At 42.5% G+C, this 24,856-nt stretch overlaps 1 protein-coding gene across 1 annotated transcript in view; it reads right to left on the reverse strand.

The window, feature by feature from the left end:
* Window positions 1-4,067: 4,067 nt before the first annotated feature.
* Window positions 4,068-24,856, reverse strand: part of LOC308042377 (protein NDNF-like) — a gene marked incomplete at both ends in the record, with an annotated part of 70,507 nt that continues 49,718 nt past the window's right edge. Inside the window, 3 exons of the mRNA XM_080347723.1 lie at window positions 4,068-5,419; window positions 6,418-6,551; window positions 8,183-8,372. Of these exons, the coding sequence (XP_080203849.1) occupies window positions 4,068-5,419; window positions 6,418-6,551; window positions 8,183-8,372 (1,676 nt within the window). The remainder of the gene's footprint in view (window positions 5,420-6,417; window positions 6,552-8,182; window positions 8,373-24,856) is intronic.

Raw genomic sequence — 24,856 nt, forward strand, 5'->3', positions numbered from 1 at the left:
TAAATGAGGCTAATGTGTATACATGTAAACAAACACATCAATTCTGTGTCTTTGAAAGCAATTAGTGAACAGGATTTCAGTCCAGCACCTGGAGCCAAAATAGCAAGACTATTTTTAACATGTTGCTTAAGTTAAAAGCAAGTCTTCTGGGTGGGAAGGTATTAGCCAGAAAAAACATGCAAAGATATAAAGACAAAATTTTAAAAAAAAGCTCAATGCAGTGAATGCATCCCTGAATGTATTTGTGGACAGAGAGGCAACAATTTCTAGAAGACTACCAGATCCACTTCGGAGAGTATTTTTATTTGTTAGGAAACTCAAAGTAAAAGGTAATGAATAAATGGGCTGTTAAATACAGGAGGAAAAAAGAATAACAGAATAGATGATTCTCAATGTCAGTTAAATATTGACTCATGTCATCAGTCCTTGAACCTAACGTCAGAAACCTCTATACTGGCTTTAGGTAGCAGTATTATCCAAAGTACGTGACTTAAGACAATAATAATTGCTCGTTTATGTTTCAAAGTTTCCAGCAATAGCACTTGTATGAAGTACGGGAAAGTGCTACTGAAGAGCCCCTCACTGTACTATTTTGTGGCTTACAGGCATACACGATGGCAAACTTAGAAGCCTGTGCTCTATTATTTCACTGTTTCATATCTGTGATGCTGAGCCTACAAAGGAAGGGGATATGGATATGAAACCTGTTTTTTCTTAATACTTGCCCTCTCCGTTCTTAATACCCCTGACCCCCACTTTCTTTGTGGAGCGGTGGCTTAGCAATGGGAGCAATTCTGTAAAAAATCAAGGAGAGAAGCATGGCCAAAGGCTTTGATCTCAGCTGTGACAGGACTTGAGATCCGATAGCTGGAAGCACAGAAAAGCTGGGACCCACCACTGAACACTAGGAAAATACTTTGACAACAATGCTGAGGACTTCAGATGATCCACAAAAGCAAAACATTGCTCTTGAAATATTCTCCGTGAAGATATCTGTCTGAACTTCCTATGTGACCCAGATCTGGTGGGGATGGAGAGCAAATGGGAAGAGCTGATGACAGCTTAGTACAGGCTAGGCTGCAGGAACAGAGCTTCCCTAGAAATTCAGCAAGAAAGACTGCAGAGAGCATAATGAGAAGGAAGGAGGTAGATTTAGTTTGGGAAAAGTTTATGGTCAGGCTGCAGCAGGCAAACACTCCTGAAACGGTTGTGAGAGAAGATAAAAAGGTGCTGAACAGCTTTGAAAGAGAAGAGGGGGAGCTGTGCAAGTGAGCAGCTGGTAGGGGGTAGGAAGAGCACCAATGGTGTAGCACAGCCCGGGACAGTCAGTGAAATGACACCCAGCTTAAAAACCAGTACCCCCAAAAGCAGCCTCATAAGCAGGGTATGGGCACAAATGAGTTGAAAACAGGTTTGTGGTCTGGCACATGCAGGTGGAATCACAGTGGAAAGATCAATGAAGAGGAATATTCCCTGCTGCTACTGGGGTCTGTTACAGACTCTGGCTGGCTGCACACATGAGCAAAGTGGGCTGCTCCCCAGGGGCAGGACACCTTCTCAGCTTGTGTTAGAGGCAATGCGTTTTGACAGAATGGTGTGTTCCTCTCTACAGCCAAGCTTGCTCTCCTGTGTGCAGGGGCCTTTGCTGGTGGAGGGACTAGTACTTGTGGGTGGCAGCTTCTCCCATGAGCCAGGGACCAGCACTGGCCCCCCTAGCAGCAGCAGTAGCCACAGCCTGGGCCACAGGAGCAGCAGTAAGTTGTGGTTTCAGAGCTCTTCACTGGTCTCTACCTCAGCCTGTCTTCTGCAAGTTGCAATGGCCAGGGGGAATGGAGTGAAGAGGAGCTGGTGAAGCTGAGAGGAGGAGAAGCTGTTGATCTTCTCAGAGTCCCCCTGAAAGATCTGCTGACCTCCAAACTCTGATTAACTGGCAGTCAGCTCAGTGCTACACCAAGCCTTTATGTGTCACCTCTGCTCAGCTCTCTTTCTGCCCTCTCCCACACTGTCCTTCTACCTCTTCCTCAGACCTCTTGGCTGCAGCCCCAAACCAAGGTTTTGCTGAGAAATCTAAAGCCAATTCTGTAGTGAAAGATATTCTTCAGTAGAGACACTGGTATTGGGCAAGGTGCCAATGTGTCTTGCTCTTCCCAGTGACATTTTTGTGGCATTTGTGTACAGAGGGTAAAAGCAAGGGTTAATGCTTTGCCAGGCTGAGGACAGTGGATTAAGAATATATAGTATCTACAATTAAACAGATCTTCCCGTTCCTCCTCTATTATTATTATGGTTGTTATTACAGTAATTTGTAGAGCATCTAAGTGAAGTTCATCCAGAATACAAATGCCTGAAACTGAGTAGGAAGGCAGAAGAAAACAAAGATTTCCAAGTGGAGGTGACCTCTGCTGCTCTTTGAGCTCAGACTATTTTTGGCAGGAGCAGAATGAAGAGAAGGCTTGTCCTGGAAAGAAGGCGGTGTGGCTGCCAACCCCTGTAATTAGCCAAAGGGCCGGCAGAGTGTGGGGAGGAGGTCACAGAGCACATGGGTCCTGCCATGGCAGAATAACGTCTGCAGGAATGTAAAGCCCAGCCTAAGTCCAGATACTGCAGCTGATCTCATGCAATGTGAGAGCCCTTCATCTGGGAATGATGAGTCTGGTAATGTATAGTGTGCGCTACACAGGGTGCACAATGCTGACCGGTCTTTGGAGTAGGAAACGTATAATCTTCTGTGTGTGAACAGAGGAGGGGTTCAGTCCTTACCAAGAGCATCCAAGCATGCCTGGAAGTAATAACTATTCAGAGTAAACTAAAACCTTGATGACTCTGAATTGCAATTGCAAGCAGACTTCTGAAATGTACAACAGTGGAATTAGTAATTTATCTTTGCTTAGTGAAATTGTGGAGCAAAAAGCATTGCAACAGGCAAGACTTTTCTGGCAACCTCTGTGTTAGTAAATCTATTGTACCTCTTTATATGTAAATTCCAGACCTGCCAAGAGCCTATGTGCAAAATATTTTCTGCTGATAACTGAAGTAGACTGTAAGATTATTTTTATAAAGACTTTTTTCTCCTCATATTTTTTTACACTCTTGTCATTTAAGGAAGATAATCAAGGAAACAAGACAATAAAAAACGTATTTGTCAGGATTTTTTCACTACAAATATTTTCCCTCCATAATATTTATTAGGAAAACCACATTTAACTTTTCCTAAAGCAATGCATTCATTGTTGTAGGTTGGGTTAAGGAAGCAAAGAGTGATTATATTACACTCAGGAGTCACATGGTGATAGGCATGGGCTTCATATCAGAATATAGACAAAAACCACCTTTCCATGGTGAGATTCCTTACTGGCTGCTCTCCTCCATGGGCAACAACACAGCAGTGTATTTGTACACTCCCCAGAAGAGCTGGGCCAGTTTCTGGCCTGAATTTTGTTGGTTTCTAACAAAGCACAGGTTCTCTGTAGAAAGGAAAGCCAAGGAAACATGCGGGTGATAGGGGAAGATGTCTTTCAGCCTACTTCACTCAAGGTGTGAGGCTTTACACCAGTTCCACAGTCTTTTTTTGATTGCTTTTTGTCTCTGTCCCTGTTGGAGAGACAGTGGGAAGTTCATTTTCTCAAAAGCAGCCTGACTTGTGGGGTATCTCAGTTCCCCATTAGCTGGTAGAGTTACACAAAGTGGGAAACTCTCTGGGATTTTAAAATAATGTGTGCTTCTTGAGGCATTTTCCACCAGTTCTATATTGGATTTCAGTATTTTAGGTAACCAATCTATTTCTCTTGGGTGCCCTTGTGGGAATTTCATTTCCATATGCATGGATTTGTTTCACAGGTCTGTTTCTGATGTCTGAATGAGACAGCTGAGGTGAAAAAACAAACATACAGGAGAGAAGATGCAAAAGTAAGCATAATAATCTAGACAACTAAGATGTTTCCTCTGTAGAATCTCATGGCTTTAAATTTTTTGTCTCAATATGTTTTAAACTGCACAGTCTATGACATGGATCGGCATAGATTTTTATAACAGTCTTCATTCACTTCAAAACCTTTCTTTAAAAACCTTCAACATTTTTTTCTGGTCTTCACAACTTTGCTGTGATATCTGATGGGGATGCCAGATGGCCCAAAGAGATAAACATCAAACAAGTAAAGTGTCCCTGTATCCAGCCCTTGAATTGTCTCTGTGGTGACAGCTCGCTGGAGATTTATATCATAGAAATACTTGCACAGCACTTTCTCTGACTTGGGCCGGGATTCAGGTCCAGAGCACCTGTCCGCACTCTGCAGTTCCCTCCAGACCTGATCTTCTTCAATCCTTTTCTTGTACACGCAGTACTTGCTCTCCTCTTGTGTTCCTAGCCAGGCAATGGTGACAGAGTTGCAGGTCCTCAGTTTACTGAAGGATTTGATTTTTAAGCTCTCTGGAAGAAGTGGGAATAAGGGCTTGTGGAAATGGGAGGACACCTGGACTTTCACAGAAGAGTTAAACTCCTCTGTGGACCTCAGCTGCACCAAATATGTGTCCAGCAGCTTTCCCTTCAGAGAGAAATATCTCAGCCCTGAGATGTTTTCCAGTGCCACCGTTTTACCATTTTTTGTTATGTGAATCCGTACTTGGCCATGACACAACAGAAAGGAGAACTGTATTTTCTTGTGCATTGCCTGGTACTGCAGACTGTAGAATTTACCTTTTTTCCCATCCAGGACAACCTGAATCACTTTGCCATCTTTCAGCTCCATCACCTTAGGTTCAGGTTCTTCCAGGGTTCTTGCAAATGTGCCAGTGTAAGCAGCGCTGGCGTTTGTGAGGAGATTGACAACAAAAACATCAAAGTAATACTGAGTGCTGGGGCTGAGATTGGGCACTGTGTATGTGTTCTTGGTACCCACGCATATCTGCCTGACTTCCCCACTACTTGCTTTGTTGATGATGCTCAGTTCACTGTTGGACAATATCATCACCTGCTGTGGTTCAAGAAGGTAAGGAGAGAGAGACAAAGCCAATGCAGGTGGCGGTTTCATTCCAGAGGATCTGATTGCTGTCTCAGCGGCGCATAAGCTCTTATAGTTGTGCTTTTCATTAACTAGAAGACAGTACTGGATGTTTTCTCTATGTTGCAAGACAGAAGGACTGTGTTTCCAGGTCAGAGTCACTGTTGTATGCCCAATGCCAACAACATCTAAGCGCGGATCCATTGGAAGTTCTGGGTAGAGGTGCCCAGATGTTGTGTCAGTTGTAAAGTACACGGTAATGTGTGTGTCTCGCTCAGTGGATAAGAACTCTAGCATATAAAGGGCAGCATGAAAAGACATACCCATGTAAGTCTCTACAGAATTTCCTTTATAGTTAAAAATGGTGGATACCATGGTTGGAGCCTTCTGAGATGTTGAGTCTTCTTGGGTATCATGATCACCTGCAGGAAAAAAAAAACCAGACTTGTAACTTTTATTTTAACAGATGTGTAATAAAGCACATCACATAGGTTTCATTGTTCATACATCAGGGAACATTCCACTTTCTTCCTGAAAACAGTAATTATAACTAAAAATACTTTTTGCTACTGACTATTTATTAAAGTAAAATTTGAGTAGATTTTAATTTAGCAGTGCAGCTGGAAAATTATGTTTTCAAAAAGACCAATTATAAAACTACAACTTGCAAAAGCTTGACTTGTATTGTGCCTGATGTCCCTACAGTTTTCTTTTTCCAATGGCTACCTCTTCAGGTTCTTTATTCAAGGAGACTCATACTTCCTATGAAAGGAGTTTTCTTTGATTTAGTTTTGTGCCATCGTCTCCTATAAAGAGGGAGAACTTATTACTTCAAAGGAACGTTACTTGAACTCCTCAGTCAGGTGTACCTGCCTGACAGGTAAGAATTTGTTAATGGCAACTTTCAGATTTTAGTTTGAAAAAATAATTTTTAAAATAATCATGAAAGAGAATGGAATTTCCTCTTAGGCTAAAGGCAGCATAATGCCCACTGCCATTGTAGATGGTATTCCTAAAAAAATAAACAGCTAAATCTAGTCCACACCACTGTGGGGAGCAAAATGAGTGGTTCAAGTGGCCTAAGCCACAGAAAAAGAGCTGAGGCAGCAGAGGGAAATTTGGGCCAGTATAAACAGCTTGTGAAGGCGATCTCTATCTGTGGAACTCTGAAGACCCAGGGTTGTTCCCAAATATTAACCTTAGATTTAAACTTTTTTGCATGTAATCCTTAATTTACTTGAGTTGATGGTAAAATCCCATGTTTCACCCATGGGGACAGGAATGTTCCCATCAGCCCATGGCAGTTTACAGGAGAGGGAGGCATGAGATGTTTAAGCCTGTGGGGAATTTCCTGTACCACAACTCTGTATGAACAGCTTATGCTCTCTTTGTCTCTGCTTGAGCAGACCAAAGGTCTTACCTCGTGCTGCTTTTCCAAGAAAACTTGCTGAAGCCTTGTGCACATGGATGCTCCATTCAATGGGAACATCACAGGGGGTCACTGTTATTGTGAAAGGTGCAAGGGCTCTGCCTTCCTCCAAAACAAAGTAATACCTGTAAATGTGGATTAAAAACAGAGGGACAGTGTCAGGAAATTCGAGTCTGCCTAAGACTCCTTGTAATCAGCCATTCTGAAGTGTGTCACTCCACTGTGGGTAGAAATGACTGATGGTCTTTGAGGTGCATCAGCACAAAGAGATGTTGAATGTCCAAAATATTCAGCCATGGAAAGAACACATGCTTTTTTTTTTTTTTTTCCTAATCCACAAATATTTGCTGTAAGTTCCATTAACCATTGGCAATATTTTTCCCACTGAACTTTAACATGCATCAGGTGAGTATCACAAAGTGACATCAGTCTACTTGGTCAGGCTTTGACTCTTGCTTAAAAAAGCCCAGTCTCCTGTCTGACTCCTTTGGTCTTCTGTTTATTTCTGTTGATTTTAGTGTATAGCTTTATAGAGCCATATAAATGTATGGACTTGGGTCACTCACTGTGCAGTTAAATAAAACCAATTCAAGGGGGTTTTTTGTTAATTAATGAGACAAGCCTAGTCATTATGGATAGATCATGTCAGCCCAGAGGTCTGGCTTACTTTTAGGACATGGCTACTGGGCTACAGTCAAGCTCCACTGGAAACAGTTCCACATTCTGGAGTCCATTACTTTAAGCCAAAACTTGTCATCTCTTGGTTTCCTGTTTGGATGACTCTGGGATTCATAAGGTCCTCACCTGATCATACTAAACTGCAGGAAGTTTTGCTTCCTGATTGCAGTCTTAATGTTATGCTACAAGAGCATTGCAAAATTAGCTTTTCTGATATTTCAATATCCATTTGCCTTTAACAAGAAGAGCTCTTGGCTCTTGTAAGCATTGTCACATTATATAACATGTGCTGTGTTCCAGTTTCCATGCGATGCATAGCAAGACGGAACCATCTGGCTCACTCTCTGCTCCATGAGCACTCTGCTCGGGTACATGTCAAAATCCACACGTGTTGGTTACTGTCCAAAGACGAGTCAGATTCAACCACTTGGAGTCTGTCTGTTCCCCAACAAGCAGATTGGTCTTTGCTGCCCGAGATGCAGTGCCAGTCGTAATATCTAGATCACCACCGTGTCTACATATGGCATAAAACTTTGCAGATATTTTGGGGAAGTGGAATTTCCACATGCAAAGCACTTTTGATCTCAGCAAGCTTTAGCACCATTCAACAAAAACACTTCCAGCGTGCAGGACACTGGCAGAAGATTTTCTGATAAAAGAGGAAATATGAGCAGATATTGATTTTTTTTTTTTTTTGAATAGTTAATTTGCTGGGTAAAATAACCATATTTCACAGTGAATTTAGGATGGCTGATACATCTCTACATGTCTGAAGCCAGGCTGTGTATGTGGCACAACTGTTTGTTGCTGGAGCCCACCTGCTCTGAATCAGCTCTGCTGCTGCTCTGACAAGCACCACCGAAAAGTGCCTGAAATACATACCTGAATCTAAACTTCACCTCAGAGGGTCATTCCGGATTTTGGGTAATGTAAAGGCCCTTGGCCTTGATAGCAATGGTGTATTTCTCTGGAAATTCAGTGGACACTGAGAGGGCAATTCTTGGCTTGTACTGGTAGCCTGTAGCTCCCAGTGTCAGAGGGAAGGATCTGAGAACAGGAGGGACTGGTTTGCTCTTACCTTTTAGGTATATCCTTCAGCAGGTGAACTGTAGTTTCCTTACCATCAGCAAGTATCAGGGAGTGGTAGAAATTGAAGAGGTCAGTCTTAAAGCTCTGTTGGGAACTGGTGGTGGGCACTTTTATGGAATGACACAAGCAAGCCACCATGAGAAGATGGAGAGGCAGATAAAAAAAGAACATCTTCAGTACTGCAAAATAAGATGACAAAAGTGAATGGAAAATGCTGTCTTTGGTGAGAAAATAGTCAATGGCCCTCTCTTTCTGTGTCTTTCCCTGTATTTATCATAATTGCAGCAAGGCAGACATTCAAACAATGCCAGTCTCCATTTTGCTAAATTGCTTAAAGTTTGCAGAGAAATATTTTTCAGAAGATCTCTATGCAAGGATTTAATGGCAAAAGCCGCTATTAAGTCTTTCATAATGGAGAAATACAGTCAATGTAGCACAAGTGCAATATCACAAGATAGTTACTAAAAAAACCTTTCACTGCTGACAAAATGAGTGGAGAATTACATTTGAAATACTTTTCTGGTTTATAGTGCTCATTTGCTAAGTTTCAAGGCTGGGTTATTTGTAATGGAACTGCCATTTTCAAACTTACAGTAGGTCACTGTATCTGAAACACTGCTTATACTGTTCTGTTACAGATCATTTAATTTTTATTTCATCAATCATGACTACAGGTATGTGTAGAGAAGAGGATCAGAGTAAGTTATTCAGAGCAGTATAAGACACTGTTTGATGAAAAGTTGGGGGATCTTGGATAAAAATCCCTAAGTTAATACTTAGGAGTTTAAGCTCTTAGTGTATCTCATTTGGAGGAAAGATTTAATGCTGTAGAGCAGCTAGAGAAATCATTCTGAGATTCTTTATTGAACATCCCTTTCACACCTGCATCGCTTCCAGCCCATTGCAGCATTTGTTGTTCTCTGGAACTTGTAACAGACTATTGGATTCACTCTGATAAGAGATTTCAAAAATTGTGTATGTCCTCCTTTAACCAGGAGGCTTTATTGTCAGCTTTGAATCTATGAAAGTAATGCATGCAAATGGTCCTAAAAATAAATTCTGAAAATGGTGAGTTTATTTAAAGTGTGCTGTGTACATTCCACAGAGCTGCACAGATAGGATGCTCCAGTTAGGACAAGAAATTTTGACAATACACTCTTAGGTGAGGTTATTCATTATCCTTACACATTTTTGTGTCTGCTACATCCAGTTTCAGAAAGAGAGGAAAGTGCAAAAGTGGATAGGGTATAAATGGGAGAAGGAAGGGCATGGACCTTTAATACAGGTGCCAGCTGTAGCTCAGGGATTTGGAAAGCAGAGGGAGCTCTGTGAGCAAGATCCCTTTTTTTTTTTCAGAAAAAGTAGCTTATTGCATCTTAGGAGCACAAAGTAGTAAAGATCCTGGTTAAATCTGATTATTGGCTAATGATAGAAGAGAACATAAGACAAAGGCTCCATCCTTTGTAATTTTTACTTGTTTCTGAGATCAGCACTTTCCTCACAGTGCCTGCAAATGTGGAAAAGATCTTATGCCGTCAAAATATCTACAATTCAGCAGACCTGTCCGTTACAATTAAAGTGACTTTATGAAAGAATCAGTTTCTTTACAAATCCATTTCAAACATGCACATTTAAACCTAGTAATAAATACATCTCTAGTTGTCATGTACATAATTTGTTTTCATCTGTGATCCTCGAAGTAATGCACCTCTTTAGTACTGGTAAGATTATTATTGAAATTATCACTACTAGGTCATATGAATGTCTTATTTAACATCTTAACAAAGTTAAGATATTTTCCTCTCCTTTGTAATATTTTTAGCACCTGGCGGAATGCAAGACTAAACAAGCATCTGAACAAGTCGAAAGAACAGCTTATTGTATCAATTCCATTTTAATGTTATTATACCAGAGCTTTCATTATGACTCTGAGTCATCTCTTTGCCACTTTGTTATTCTTGCAGTCTAACTATAGCTTACAGATTCAAAACATAACCCCAAATATTTTGTTTTACCTTTGAGAGTCGAATCAGAGTTGCTCTGTGCTTTGGAGAGGATTGGGAAAAAAAAAGGCTTTCTGCAGCTTAAGTGACAGGATCTTGCAAACCACACTGATACCACAGCAGCTCAGCTGTTCTTGTCCAGGAAAACAAACAAGCCAAGCGACCAACCAACCTATAATCAGCTTATCCCAAAGACAACATCATGCTAAAGGCTGATTTCACTCAATTACACAAACAGTATACTCTCAGACTCTTGAAAATGTTACACAAAAAAATACTCTGCTTACCTATTGTGTTCCTGGCCAGATGATTCCCAGAGCACTTGTTATATTTGCTGAAAAAGCGTAAAATAAAACAATATAGACTTCTCAGTTCTCTGTAGGCAGATGAAAACCAAAACTGTGCAACCAGTTTAAGGGTAGTGAACTGATTTTTCCATATGGTTCCTCAGCAGACATAGTAACAAAAATGCTTGCAGTCTTTCAAGAAAAGGAAAAATAACCAGAGACTTCTGGTGTTTTCTTAAGTTGGGTGTTTCCAAAGGTTATTTTAGACTTGCATTATTTTGAAATCTTCATCATTCTGATTGCTGCTTTTTCAGTTCTAGAGTTCCTTCTGGAGGGCTGGGAGGCACCTTCGCCGGCGCTGCCTGCGGGCAGCCGGACTCTCCTCCTGCACAGAGCCCCAGCCAGACTGCTGGAGCTGGCCGGAGAGCAGGTCTGTCACAGAAACGCACAGGGAGGAGGAGGGGGTGAGATGGAGAGAGCAAACACTGTTAACCCTTCTTAGCCCTTCATACAAGCCAGCCAGGGGCATGCTGATCTCCTCCAGAAAACCAGCTCTACACGAGTAGCTTGATGGTTCCTCCACAGAGCACGTAGTCTCCTTGCCCACCGCACTGCAGAAGTTTCGGATAGTTCCAGGTGTGCCCTGTTCTTGGTGTGTTTTTATGGCCCAACAGGTGCTGACTGGCTTATGGAAGGGAAGACAGAAAAGCTGTAAGGGAGGGAATGCTCTGCATTTTTTAAGCAGATTGGAATTAGCAATCCTTTGAAGACTGTCAGGAATCTACTGAATGGAGCTGAGCAGATTTCTTGGCTTATGGAAGCCATGTGAGAAAGAAACTCCAAAAGCATCTGGGCTGGGGGAGTATTTCTGTTGTGAAAGCATTGTGGCTGGGGCAGCAGACAGGGTGCATGGGAGATGGTCTCAGCAAGAAGTTGCTTCTGTTGGGGCTACCAAGCAGCTGTAGCAAAGCCATGGTCCTGAAGGGGCCTGTTCCTGCTGAGCGAGGGTGTGGGATGGCCAGGGGACATGTGCTGCTTGTGCTTCATGGCCTCTCAGCCTGGGATATGGGGAAAAGAGCCCTGGGGTTGTCCCTGCGGGGATGTGTGCTCAGCTGCTTCCAGACTGCTAAGAAAGGAGAGTCCCAGAAACCCGCATGAGCTTCTAGGCAGGCACTTTGCAGGGAGTAAAGACTGAGTATAGTAGGGAGGCTACACCATTCCTTTATTTAGTAATAAAGTCTCTTGCCCAGTTTTTGGAGAGAGTGACTTGCAGTAACTGTTTACCATTGTCCCACTGAGATTCAAGATGTATTATTTAAGCCTTTCCAAGACTAAAAGTTTGCTAAGAAAAGGGGCAGGTGAGACAGGAGTAGGAAGAGACTTCAACAGTTTCCGTGTAGCAGATTCTTATGAAACCATAAATTTGCTTATCAAATGATGTAATGGAAAGAAATGTTTACAGTGTGTTTACTCTCATTGCAGAAGATGGCAGAAATAATTACAATGTTGTTCATCAAAGGCTTGCTAAAAATTTGTTTGCAGAAAAATTTTGCTGAGCAACCAGGTTTTTAAAAAAGGGACACTGTGTGGGAATCTTGATACACGCACTGTATGATCAGAGTACTCGCACTGTCAATCTAGGAAAGGACATTGCAAGATCTATGCAGGACAGCTAGCAAAAGTAAGGTAAACAGCAAAAAGGATCTGTCAGACAAGTTACAATTGTGTTGTGAAATCCAGAACAGGTAATGTTTGGGTAACAGACATGGGAACTAATGCAAATGTAAGTGCCTAGCCAGGGCCAAATGGTTCCCCTAATGAAAGAGAAGCATGATAAAATGGTGCTGCAAAGTCCAGTGAGTTCCCAGACCAGGCCTGCAAGAGAGAAATGTAGGTCAGATGAGGTATGTTAAAAAATGTGCACTGAAAACAGGCCATAAGAGAAAAGATATAAGTGTATATAAGCCACAGTATAAGTGTAGGGACTATAGTGCTTTTTTGGTGAGACTGGGAGGGATTAATGGGTAGCAGAACACAGGGAGAATTGTAAGGGAGTAACCAGCCTTGTTAAGTAGGAAGATCTATGGGCAGGGCTGAGGAGCAGACATCGCTTGTATCTGGTAAAAGCCCTAGTCAATATGGACACAGCAGATATGTTTGTTATAGAAGGGATGGACTCACTGTCTTGTCTTCCCCAAACCTCCCCACTGCCATCAAGACAAGCCATCAACCAGGGCACAATTCAGCTTCCAGGGAAGGCAACAGGAGTCTTTCCATCAGTCATCATTTCAGCTCTTTTAAGCCAAATCCTTAAAGGAGCACTCTGTGTTGCACTGAATAATACCACTAAAGATGTCAGGCGAAAGAGGCCGACAAGACAGCTTAAGTGTGAAAGTAGTCCAGTTTCTCTCACAATAATTCCTCACATACTTCCCACATATGTTGTGCTTACGTGCTTTGCTGGAGCAAGATCCATCTTTGGAGACTTGGAGGTTGACTGAAGCAGTATCAAAGGAAAAAAATAGTATTCTCTATGGAGAAAGTTAAAAGCTAAATTCCTGACTCATGTAGCTTGTCGGAACTCAGTGGAGTTAAAACAGGAATAAATCAAACCCTTGATTTGGCATAAAATTGATACAACAGACTCCTCACTAGAAAAATGTAGCCTGTAGTGAGCAGGATCTGCTGCACCTCAGGGCTGAGCCGGTGACTTCAGGAGGGCTGTTCAAGAGATCCTACCTTTGTCCCAGCCCTGCTGGCCATCAACAGCTTTCACAAACACAAGAGATGACCACCTTTGACACCAAAGGCTTGATTTATACTCTTACGTGGTAGCTCTGCTAAAAGATCAGTAGTGCCAAAAACAAAGGAGCTCTGTTGAAATTGGAGCAGAGTCAGACAATCAGAGATCTCACTTGAAGCTCTTGAAGATGCTTTGAATATGTATTTCCTGAAACTGTACTCCCAGCTTCCATATTCAGGTGTAGGATCCTGCAAGCCAGAGAAGCGTCCCCTGGTCCTGGCAGCACAGTGTTCCCCAGCACCCCTTGCCCACAGCATTTGATTGCCCTTTCATAGCAGCCCTTGCAAAAGGATGCTCGGGGAGCTGTGCACCCTGCTCCAGCCCACCCCATGCAGCACTGCTTGGTATGAGGCAGGGTGGCTGCAAAAAATTGACAACATGTATTTCTGATGAGGCTATTCCCCTGCCCTGGCCACCTACCTTTGAGATGGTCAGGTCACCCTCATCAGAAAGCGGTGTCTGTGTGAAGGGCTGGGAGAGCTCTAGTTCCCCCTGTTACTATGATGTGTGGGCAAGCGGTGATAGGACTTGCAGGGTCTACCCTCCTGCCACTCAGCTGGATGGGGCCTTGGTTGTGACCCAGGGATCACCCAAACACAGGCAACTTCCCTGCGCCCAGCCCTGCTCAGGGAGTTCTGTTTCGTGAAACTCTGTAAGCACATTAAAAATGCATGCGGAAATAGAAATCTCATCTTTCAGTTATGGGACCAACAATATTCTCCTTTTCTGTCTCTTATATATGCATACACGTATCCTCTGAAGAACCGAGCTGAAATTGTTAGTCTTTGGTTCCCAGCTACCCATTTGCCTGCAAAATACCTTAGCATTTATAAACTATGTTTGTAGCCCTGAGCGCAGCAGCTATGGGAGCCTGACATTTTCTAGTGACTTCTATATCAGATCTGCAGGTGAAATTATAGGATCCAAATACATTTTGCATTTTCTATGGCTGCAAGTTGCAGTCTCTTCCTCTTGGCAACACAATCAAACTTCCAGCTTGTCCTTATGGCTGTGGAAAGGGGGGGTGCAAATTTCTGTAAAAATCCATTCCCAAGTGGAGGGATTTTTGGGATCATTACTCAACAGCTACTGGAACTAGTATGTCCTTAAGAAGTTAACATGCTTCTGGTTAGTATTATTGTTCAAAAAAATACCTTCTTAGACACACAGCTGGGGTCCAGAAAGAATCACACTTTCCTTTGAAGCAGTGAAAGATGAGCCTAAGCAAAAGTCTGGCACTTAAAACCTATTGAGGGTACCATAGTGGGGTAGCTGCTTCTATTTCTTCCAGGTTTTGTCAAATCCTGGCAATGCACAAGCACTCAAAGGACTGCCTTATAAGAAAAGCCCATGTCTGTTCCTTTTCAGAAGCATTAATAACCAGGAGAGACAGGGAATTGCTTATAAGTCAAAAGCAGACTTGAACTTTTCCTGCAGCATGTACCCAGGTGAGAATATAGGAATAGGTTGTTTTGGAAGCCAGTGAGTTGTCCAGGTAGTATGTTTAGTTTTTGTGGGATAAAAAGCCAGTGGCCTTCTATGTTTTGGATTCAAAGCCTGAATTATGGCATGTCTGTTAAGAGGTTCTCTAGCGAATTATATAGTGATAATTGGTCTATCTACTAAAACTGCATGTGAGTTTTTTCTTAGTGGTCCCTCTCCAGGGTAAGATGTTGGTACCTTTACACTTGAAAATGATCTTTTCTGATGCTGTTGAAACTAAAGATAGCCTTGGACGGTCTCTTAGTAAGTAAAAATCTAAAGATTATGGGCAAATTATTACCTCTTCGTTCTTTTTGTATTCTGCATTTTTAAGAATGATTGTAATGAGAGGAATTTGTCAAGGAATAATAGATGTGACATAGGGGAGATTTCCTGTGCAAATCTCTGACCTCGTGAGCTGTGAGAGATTGCTTTTGAGGTTATTATGTCCAACTTAATGGGAAAATTCCTCGTTTTCATGAATTTGTTCCTCTGTAAGAGTAAATTCAGTGCAACAGAAAAATCTTCAAGTCTGCAGCCAAGAGTCAGCATTACAGTAACAGCTTCTTTATGAATTGAAGAAGAAAATATATTGAAGGTCCTGAGCTGCTATTTTCATTTCCTTTTCCTTTTACTATAGCCCTAAGCTTTCAGGATTTTAGGTTAAGTCCTGTTATATAGTATCTTAGAAAATACCTACAAAATTACCTTCAAGCCATCAAAGCAGCATAACAGTTTGGGAAGGTATGGAATAATAAGGTGAGGTTTTTGGCTTAGCTACAATCTTCTGGTTATCTCAGTTAAGAAAGTCACAGGAAGGAAAGAAGTGGCAATGTCTGTAACCACTCTGTCATTTTAATAGGGTAATCCTATATTTTGTTTTTAGCTACAGTGTCACTTGTTTTATATGCCAAAGGATTAAACTCGTATAAATAGAATTAATCCATCCTGGTGGACAACGAGCATCCAAGTGTTTCCTGTGGGGGGCAGTTCTCAAGCGCTGGTTTAACTCCTTTCGGTGACAAGTTAGAAAGGGACAGGGAATGCTGAATAGCCACACTCTTGCTCTTAAATCAAGCATGGGCCTACCAAATTTCACCTCTCTGGAGAGAGGCTCTCTGATCCTGCACTGCTCCATAAGCTTTCTATAAACACCTTCCATTTAACCAAAGGGCCTTTCATTTTGGAGGTGCTGGTTTCATTTACAGCATTTCAGTTCCCTCCTGGGAGGGAGCCGTCCTTCCTTTATGTCCCCAGGGGAATTTGCAAGCATCCAAAATTCTCACCTACAGCACTGAACACTTTTTCAGAAGGATGTGATTATCGGTCCTCGCTTGCTTTGTCCCCACGGGCTGCAGCAGTTGCTCCCAGGAGCTTTAAACTACAAATCGCCTCTTAGAGTACTGGAAAGTAGCCTGCATTAATTCTCCTGTCCAGACCTCCTCTGTGGTGGCCGGCAGAGGAGGAGTTAACCGCTGTCCTCTTTTCTGCCTTCGCTGGCTGGAGTCACTGGCGTCCCATCTGGTCCAGGCTGGCCATAGCTCTTCCCAGCGTTCTCTGGGGAAGGCACTACAATACCCAGGAATTTGAACAATCCTAAACAGATTGGGGGCCACATATGGACCAAAATGATTAGATTATAAGAAAACCAATCACATTTGCTGGCTTATATTTTTAAGTATTTGAGATCAGGCTTTCTGCTCAATTAGAAGTATTTTACATGCAACAGAGACAAAGTTATTATGTTTGTCTCTCTGTCTTGTCCCCAGAGAAATAATATACATTTTAATCTTTGATTGCAGGAATTGAATGAATAAGTTAACATTACATCTAATAAAATCTGCCATTTTTGTCATAAATCATCACAGTGACCTACTGTTTGTGGTAGACTGTGTAGAAGAAGGAATACAGGACACACTCATACATATGTATGCAGAAGGGGAAAAGTAATCTCCATGCTTTGTTTACTCTGCCTTGTTTACTCTAATATTTTTTTCCTGTTCAATTAAAAAAAAGCTGGATATTTCATGAGAGAGCTTAACAATAGGAGATTATTTCTGTGAAACAACTTTTTTAGCCAAAATTCTTTATTGTGCAAATCCCGCCAAATGTGAAATAGTGAAAGGGTCCCCTCAGGGAATCCTCTTAGTGGAAATACAGAGCTAGCTCATCTGGTTCTGCTCCTTTTCCTTCTTACAGACCAAAAGTTTTGCCTGGGGTGAATTTTCCACTTAGAAAATTTGATTATAAAAATTGTCTCGCTAATTCTTCTCCTGATGCCTTGGATAAGATGTTGAGTCCTCAAGCACCCCCTGAAGGAATCTGTCTGCCAGGCTGCTGAAAGCAGGGACTACTCTACTGAGACAGCCTGATAACCAGAGGGCTTTATCTTGTCCCTGGCACTGGTCTGCAGCAGGGATCTTAGCAGGAGGTGGAAACCTTTGCTGTAGCATAGCAGTGCACCTAAGACCAGTGATTAAGAGCAGTGGCTGCAGCCAGATGATGCTTCAGAGTCTCCAGGAAAGCTGCACTATTGACTTTTTTTTTTTCTGAAATGACTGCTCCAAATTTACAAGCTATTTTATAGACTCATTAATTTTTCACAGAGGAAGGATAAATGAGCAGTTGGAGACGAGCTCAGAATATGGGATATTTACACTTAATATATAAGTTATGAAGTTGAAAACTGTAAACCTTTATGGTACTTGGTATCATTTCATAATGAAACGGAATGAATCTCTCTGCTCCTACACCAAATCTGGCATAACTCTAACATCTATGCTTCCAGGCAGTTTCTAGCAGCAGTGACTGAGCACTGTTCTGCCTTGGGGAAGAGGAGAGATTTCCATTGCAATACTCTCAGCAAATTTTCCTGTGCTCCCTTTTCCCTGTAGCAGATGTTTATCTCTCACATTCTGTAGATTGCAAGTTATCCATTAGAGTGCCAGCATGGTCTGGGTAGAAAACGTGACTCTGTCCTGGCTCCAGAACTATGAGGTTTCATCTCTATACCCAAGGAAGCAGAGTCAGGCTCAGTGATCCTACTGCGACTCTACGAAATCATCCCATGAGGCTTCTGCAGCACAGGGGTGAACTAGGGAAAATGAAGGCAGCTCCAACAGCATGTTCATTCTGGAGGTTTATGTGAGATATCTGTGGCAAGGATAACAGATATCACCCTTTCTGTGCCTCTGCTGTGACCATTAGTCTCCATGGGCAAGTTGCTGGACTCATGGATGAGCCTCTGGAGAGTCCTATGACAACAGAAGTGGTGATGGCAAAGGCAGAACCACAGAGGATTTGGGGAAATTCCACCTTTTACCTGATGTTTACTAGGACTGGGTTTGCACTAAGTCAGAGGCAAATATATGTAAAGAAAGCACAGTCACGAGCCCATGTGGGACTAAATCTGTATTCTGCCTTCATTGACACAGCTACTTACATGTCAGACTTGGTCTGTGTTAAAATACTGATTCTGACATTAGATTAGCTCTAGTGTTTTCCAGCTTTTCAGATTTATTTCCAACACTGGTCTTGTTTATTTTACCTCTTGGTCAGTGGCCATTTCTTCCTGAGCCTTGTCTTTAGATTTCAGCATTAAATGAAATTTCGCCACCTCATTAGCGCTCTCTATCAGTGCCTAGCTTTCCAGCGAGCTGCTGGGAGTAGGGACTGCTTCAGCCAGGAGTGATCTGAGAAGCCTGTCCCATCAGTGATGGCCCACACTGCAAGCCCCTTGGCTTCTTGCCCCCGTGTCTAGTTTTCTTTTTAGGATTCTGGTAATGAAGACTATTTCAGGCTGAAGTTTCCTCAAAGCTGTGAAGAACAGATTATCAAAGAGGAGGAATCATCAGAAATTCTGGGGCTTTCCTGCTCTATTTGTGAGCTTTTGAGGACTTAATGCTTGGGTTTTTTTCCCTACATGGAATTGTTCTTGGCTTGAGTCAGACTTGATTCTAATTTGTGTCTGTCTAATATTAGGACTGATACTAAGAATAACTAATGTTGTGATGTTGGCAGAGCCTTGGCATCTGTAAGTGCATCTGGACTGCATGACAACTTATGTAATTTCAGACTTAACCTTAAGTGATTATTAGAAATTGTTGCTGGATTTCACTAGCCATGAAACAGGTTGCATCAGCATGGCCCACCCTGTATAATAGGAAGCAAAACCATTAGTTTTTGACATTCCCAGAGCTGAATCCTTCATGTGGAGGGCTGTTCATGTTTGAGTGCTGTTTCTCTCCCAGGCTGTTGGGAACTCATTTTTTCTGGCTGTTGTGTTACAGCCAACTCAGTGAGAGGGGAGCTGGGGGCTAAGTCTGACCCTTCCTCACAGGGTAAGTGTGTGGCAGGGGCGGAATTTCTTTGCTCTAAGTCCTGGATTTGGGACTGGGCCAAGGGTGGGACATTGCTGTCACAGAAGGAACTACCTTAAAAAGAAGCTATAGTGCAAGTTGGCTGTAGGAGAAAGGCATTGTTTCGAGACACGGTGGGCCACAGGGTAAATAGCAGGCAATGGCTGAACTTGCAAGCAGAAAGTAGCAGAGCTTCAGGAAGTGTCTAATTCTCCCAGCAGATGCTGTGTTTGGAGGAGTCATAAGGCAGGGTCAGGAACTGTCTCTTACCAAGACCAACTCTCTCCTTCTCTTCCAGTTCAAGCAGGCGTGGAGCAATCAGGAAGGGCAGGGGCAGTGTGAGAGCAGCAGCTACTCCCTGCTGCACAGAGAGGAGCTGCGAAGGGAAGGAGGTGGTGAAGAGAGAGCCAGAAGTCAGGCGCAGGAGGGAGCAAGAGCAGACACAGCATTTTAGCTCCATGTTGCTGCCTCTAAAGGCTGGGTGCTGGTGGGTGTGGGTAGCTTCTCTTCTATTTCCATTTTAACAACGCAGGTTTATCAGATTTTCTTGGCTTGATCAACATGCGTGAACACATGATCTGTTTTATCAGTTTCCACAACCTGGTACTACAAAAGACAAAGAATAAAAATATGTTCCCCCTCATCTGGCTCCCAGAGTGAGTTTGTTTGACATATGGTATCCCAGATCTATATTTCTGATTTATGCTAATAAATCCTGTTTTCACAGGAAAACAGGAGAGCAATCAGAGAAGTGGAACTTTAATGAAGAACAAGGAACTGGTGGGGAGTTAGATATTGATAAATGTTCTCTCTGGGAGAATACCTTCCTAAGCAAAACTGTTCCTAGCACTATTGTCGGGTAAGCAACAGTCAATTCCTTAAAGGAATTCACATCTTCATTATTGCCTCTGATAAGCACCTTTATCATACTAGCTTAGTGATTGCACTGCTGTCAGCAGGGGACCTCTGTTAATTGATTAAAAATGTTTTTTCACTGCAATGTGCACCTGACTTCTTTATCTGACGGAGAGAAAAAAAATCTGATAAAGTATTTTGTCTCAGATAAAGATGCTAGAAGAGAGTCAAGGGAGAAAGATGGGGAAAGAAAGTAGATCTCCTCAAAGGATCTACTCAGAAATACAAAGCAGGTCGTCGAAGAAATGCAGTCAAAGGAATAATGTCTCTCTGCCATCATATTCCAACTACAAGACCATAAGGAAAGGAAATTCACCTCACTCTCCAACATGCTAATCTTATCCAGCCATAGAAGGAAGCATGTGCATAGGGAATGCATATTGTACTTGTATGAAGACACAAAACCTAACAGACAGCTAAGGAAAGTCTGCAGTCTAAATGGCCAAGACAAACGAGATGTTGTTTAGGCCAAGTTGGCTTTATTCCTGGGTTTCAGAAGCCCACACATGAGCTCTCTGAACTTTAGAGCAGATGATCAAGTTGACTCCATTGTGCTCTTGTGAACAAGCCAACAAAGTCTTTTTAAAGCGGTTGGTTGGTTGGGGATTTGTTTTTATTTGGATTTTTGTGTTTTGTTTTTTGTTTGTTTGTTTGTTTTTTATATAAATGTCACACCTTTACAGAACAAACCCTTTTTTCCTTCCTTCGCCACAGTAAAAGTGCTTGAGGGCCTCTGTCTGCAAGCGCTGCTCATTAATTATTTACAAGGCTTCTCCTGCCAGTGAAGTTATGCACAGGGCTGAGCTGAGCCTTTGGCCCAGAGAACACATTCTGGCTTAGAAAGGTGCTAAGAATGTGCTCGTAATGGCACAGTTTTTTTTAAAAAAAGCCAATTAAAAACTGATTAATGCCACAAACAGTACAGCTTAACCAGAGGTGGGCCCCTCAACTTTGAGACAGAAACCCCCCACAATTTCGTCATTGCTATATAGCTGCCTAATGCACAAAAGAGGCTGAAAAATCTGGCAGTCTGACCACATATTTTCCACTTATTAAAATGAAATGTATGTGACCATTTCTCCAAGCTGCTTCGACAGTATCTACCTATTAACTTTCCACGTAAGAGATTTCCCTGAGATTTTCCATTTCTCAAAAACTCCTTTTCCACGTTAGCAGCTCCCGCAGGAGGATCTGAGACTGCAGCTACCCTTGTTATTTTGAAAGCCTGAGAGACGTGAGTTGCCGCTGCATACCACAACAGAGCAGAGGGGTACCAGGCCTGGGGATTGGGTGATCACCACCATTGGAGCGCTCACAGCATCCTGGTGGTCCCTGCCAGCGGAGCAGGCTGAGTGTTCTCACAGAGCTGAGCGTGACCCTGGGGATCAGCTTTGTTCCTGGCCAGAGGTGCCTAAAATCTACCAAGAGCACAGGTGCAGATTGTATTAATGCTCAGAGAAAGTGATTGATATGATACCTTGGTGAAAAACCTGCTTCCTTCGAGCTCTCCCACCATAAACCACATCACAAAGAGGTTTTTGGTGGCAAAGCATGGCTTGGTAGTCTTAAGTTACCTCCCTTGCTGACCCTGCTAGACACTGCCCAGCACTCTGCTGACATGTCCACACTCCTTCCAGCTAAACAGGGAGAAAAAAGAGCAGAAGCTGGTAGGAAGCTGTGTCAGAAGCTGCTCTTTCTTGTAAGATAGGTTGAATGTCAAATGTGGTTTGCAAGACATGTTTAGAGCCATCTCTGAAAGCAGAGGATAAAGCTCTTGCTCCTGGAGACGCTCTGTGAAGTCACCAGCTTTTGCCAGGCTGCTGCAGATCCAGAGCTCAGTTTCTGTCCGGGTCTTTTAGGTGGTGTGCTCGAGTACTCGAGAGGGACCTGCACTCATTTTATTACACTAGCAATAATATATATCAGCATTTAAATATTCTGATGCAAAGGCTTCAAATTACGCATGCTTTTAAGGTCCTCTTATAGAGGTTTTCTGTTTAATTAAATCTGCTTCGGCTTTTGTTGCTGATGGTGTTTTATTTGGTAAAAAGAGAAAAAGCCTGCTTTCTCCTAGATGCCCTTTCCAAGCTTTTCCAAACCTTTCCTTCCATGGGCAATGTGGTATGAAAACTGGCATGGCATAATATTAGTTGGTCAAAACAAGGAAGACAAGTCACATCTGGTACTTTGTCGGTTACATTTCCTTTGAGCTCTGTCTTTTACTCTTCCACTTTCCCTGTCACTGGGAGGTTTTGCACTGGGCTGATTGTGCTCTGAGCAGGTCCCGTGACTGGTGCATGGGAACATGCAGCCTTGGTCGGTCCTGACCGTGATTCCCTGCAGTACCATTTGTGAAGATGACACTTCCTCATGAAGAACATTTAGTACAGTACCGTGGTTTCCAGTTTTCTCCCTCTTCCTAATGTTGCCTCCACTATTAACTCAGTCCATCACTCTGGGCAGTGTCTTCAGTCTGCCCTTTCCATTCAGTGGGAAGTACAATACCTTTGCTGTCTTACTAAACCCAGCATCAGGAATATTAAAGAAAGTTTCAGAAATGTTTGTAAACCCTGGCAAAACTACAAACTGTTCTAGGTGCCAGAAATGAAAACAACTAGATCACCATCTGGAAATAATAGCAATAGTTTCACAGCAACATAAAAGCATAACTTACAATGGCCATAGCATGGCTGACGCTACTTATATTTTTGCTATATTAAAATACCAATTTCTGAACCATATGTAGAGAAGTTAGGCTGCAATTTGACAGGTTGTGTTACCCTTGAAAAATTTTGCCATCAAACATATCTTAAAAAGCTGATTGATGACTCCTGTGTGGTGTCATGACCTTTATTTCTGTCCATCAGTAATGGACAGCAGGCACTGGTGAGAGATGGTATATCAGCTTCTTAATTGTATTGAAATGTATATAGTTTCTGCAGCACAGATTAGACCTCTCTCTTCGACCGTGAGAGTCCTGAGACAGCATGTTTCCCTACTGCTTTTGGCAGCAGGTAATACAGTCTGACTCAGTTTAACACTTTGCATCAGCCCTGGATGGGACTTCAAGACAGACAGGCAACAATGATGGCTTGACTGACTGACATATAAGCCTTACATGTAACACACTGGCCTGAAACAAGGAGAAAGTGCAAGCTCTGGTGGCTCTGGGTGCTCTGTAGGGTGAGCCCACATATCTGATTCTCCATATTTTACTGAGGAGATTGACTTTGTATTTAATATGCACTTAAAGAACTGCAACAGCAAATAAAGGCTGTGATCAGATCTATTCACTATGTCAGCTTGACTGACTTTTTTACTTTAGAAGCAAAATCACTCTGCAGCACTCATGTCTCTTCAGTGACAACCCTTTCCCCTCTCCCATGCTGATAGATGGAGCTATTCCCAGCCCCACGGTGTGAACGCTTCCCATGGGATTATTTGCAGCCAGGCCCTTCTCTTAGCTCTCAGCACAGCTCTACGAGCATTTTCCGCATGTAGGAGTGGGACACAGTGCAGTGATGGGAGCAGGAGTGGTGAGGGCAACGTCAGAGGTGGGACTTCTCTCAAGCCAGTATTGCACCAGCTGCAGATGTTCCTCATGAGGAGAAGTTTAAGTGAGACAGACAGAGGTGGCCAAAGGGAGACCCTTTCCATGTGAGAGATCTCTTTAAACTCGAGCAGCTTTAAAAACTGAATTGAAGAGAAAAGCATGTAGGCTTTTTGGATACTGGCAGTATTTCTTGGTGACAAGTTTGGTACTTGTTCCTTTAGCCTGTAATTCAAAAGAATTTAGCCTTGATTCTTACCTCGCCTGGTGTGTCTCTGTATTTTAGGAAGAAGAGATTCCCTCCTTGCAGAGCTGCTGCTAACTAAAGGACAAAATACCAGACTGTTGTACCCCTCTGTCACAGGCACAAGGAAAGAGGGAAGCTTTATTAATGGAAATTTAATTTGTAATATGTGGTATACCCATCCAGTGCTCTTGCAGATTGAAGAACAGGTGTGTTTATAATGCTGGAAAGGAGCCATGCTGGGGATGATAGATACGTTATAATAATTAGACACAAGGATAAATTTCATAGAACAAAATAATAATACTTCCAGTTTAAACATGAATATCAGCTCCATCCAGGAATCCCTGAGAAAATACATAGTTTGCAACATATAATTCTGTACTAAGGAGTTCAGTGAGGAATTCCTTATACTTGTGTCTCCAACCCTGGAGCCTTTGGGAAGTATGCTCTTTTCTCCACTGAGGGAAAAAAAATTCTTGCAGACTTAGTGATGCCACTTGTTTCAGAGTGCAGACATAACTAAGAGCACAGGTTGCCCATCTCCCTCACGAATTAGTCTTGAGACTTCAAGTACGTGAATCTGCAGCTTCTCCTACATTTAGGTCAACTGTTGTTGGTTGCAGATCATGACCCTCTTGTCCTTTCTGCTTTGCTGAATGGAGTTGGGGGACGTGAAGATCAGCTGCGACCAGAGCAATGTGAACGGTGCATTTTTGTGGGGCATCACATCTGGGAAAGGCTGAGTCACCAATCTGATTTTCAGAAGAGAACAGATTAAGCATGAGGCAAGACTGTTTCCTTAAGACTGACATTTAAAAGGAGATGGATGCATTCTCAAATTAATGCTAATCAGTAAATCTGCTCCTACCTATGGTTCGTCTCGGGGCATTTATCAATGTTATTTGAGAGGTATTGTTATCTGAGGTGGACTGGTAGACAGATTTGTATGGCACAGCTTGATGTTGAGAGTCCATTTAGGTTTTCAGCATTTATTGTCCTTATTGATTCACTGTTAGAC

The sequence above is a fragment of the Nesoenas mayeri genome (assembly GCF_963082525.1).
Source record: "Nesoenas mayeri genome assembly, chromosome: 7".
Taxonomy (NCBI): domain Eukaryota; kingdom Metazoa; phylum Chordata; class Aves; order Columbiformes; family Columbidae; genus Nesoenas; species Nesoenas mayeri.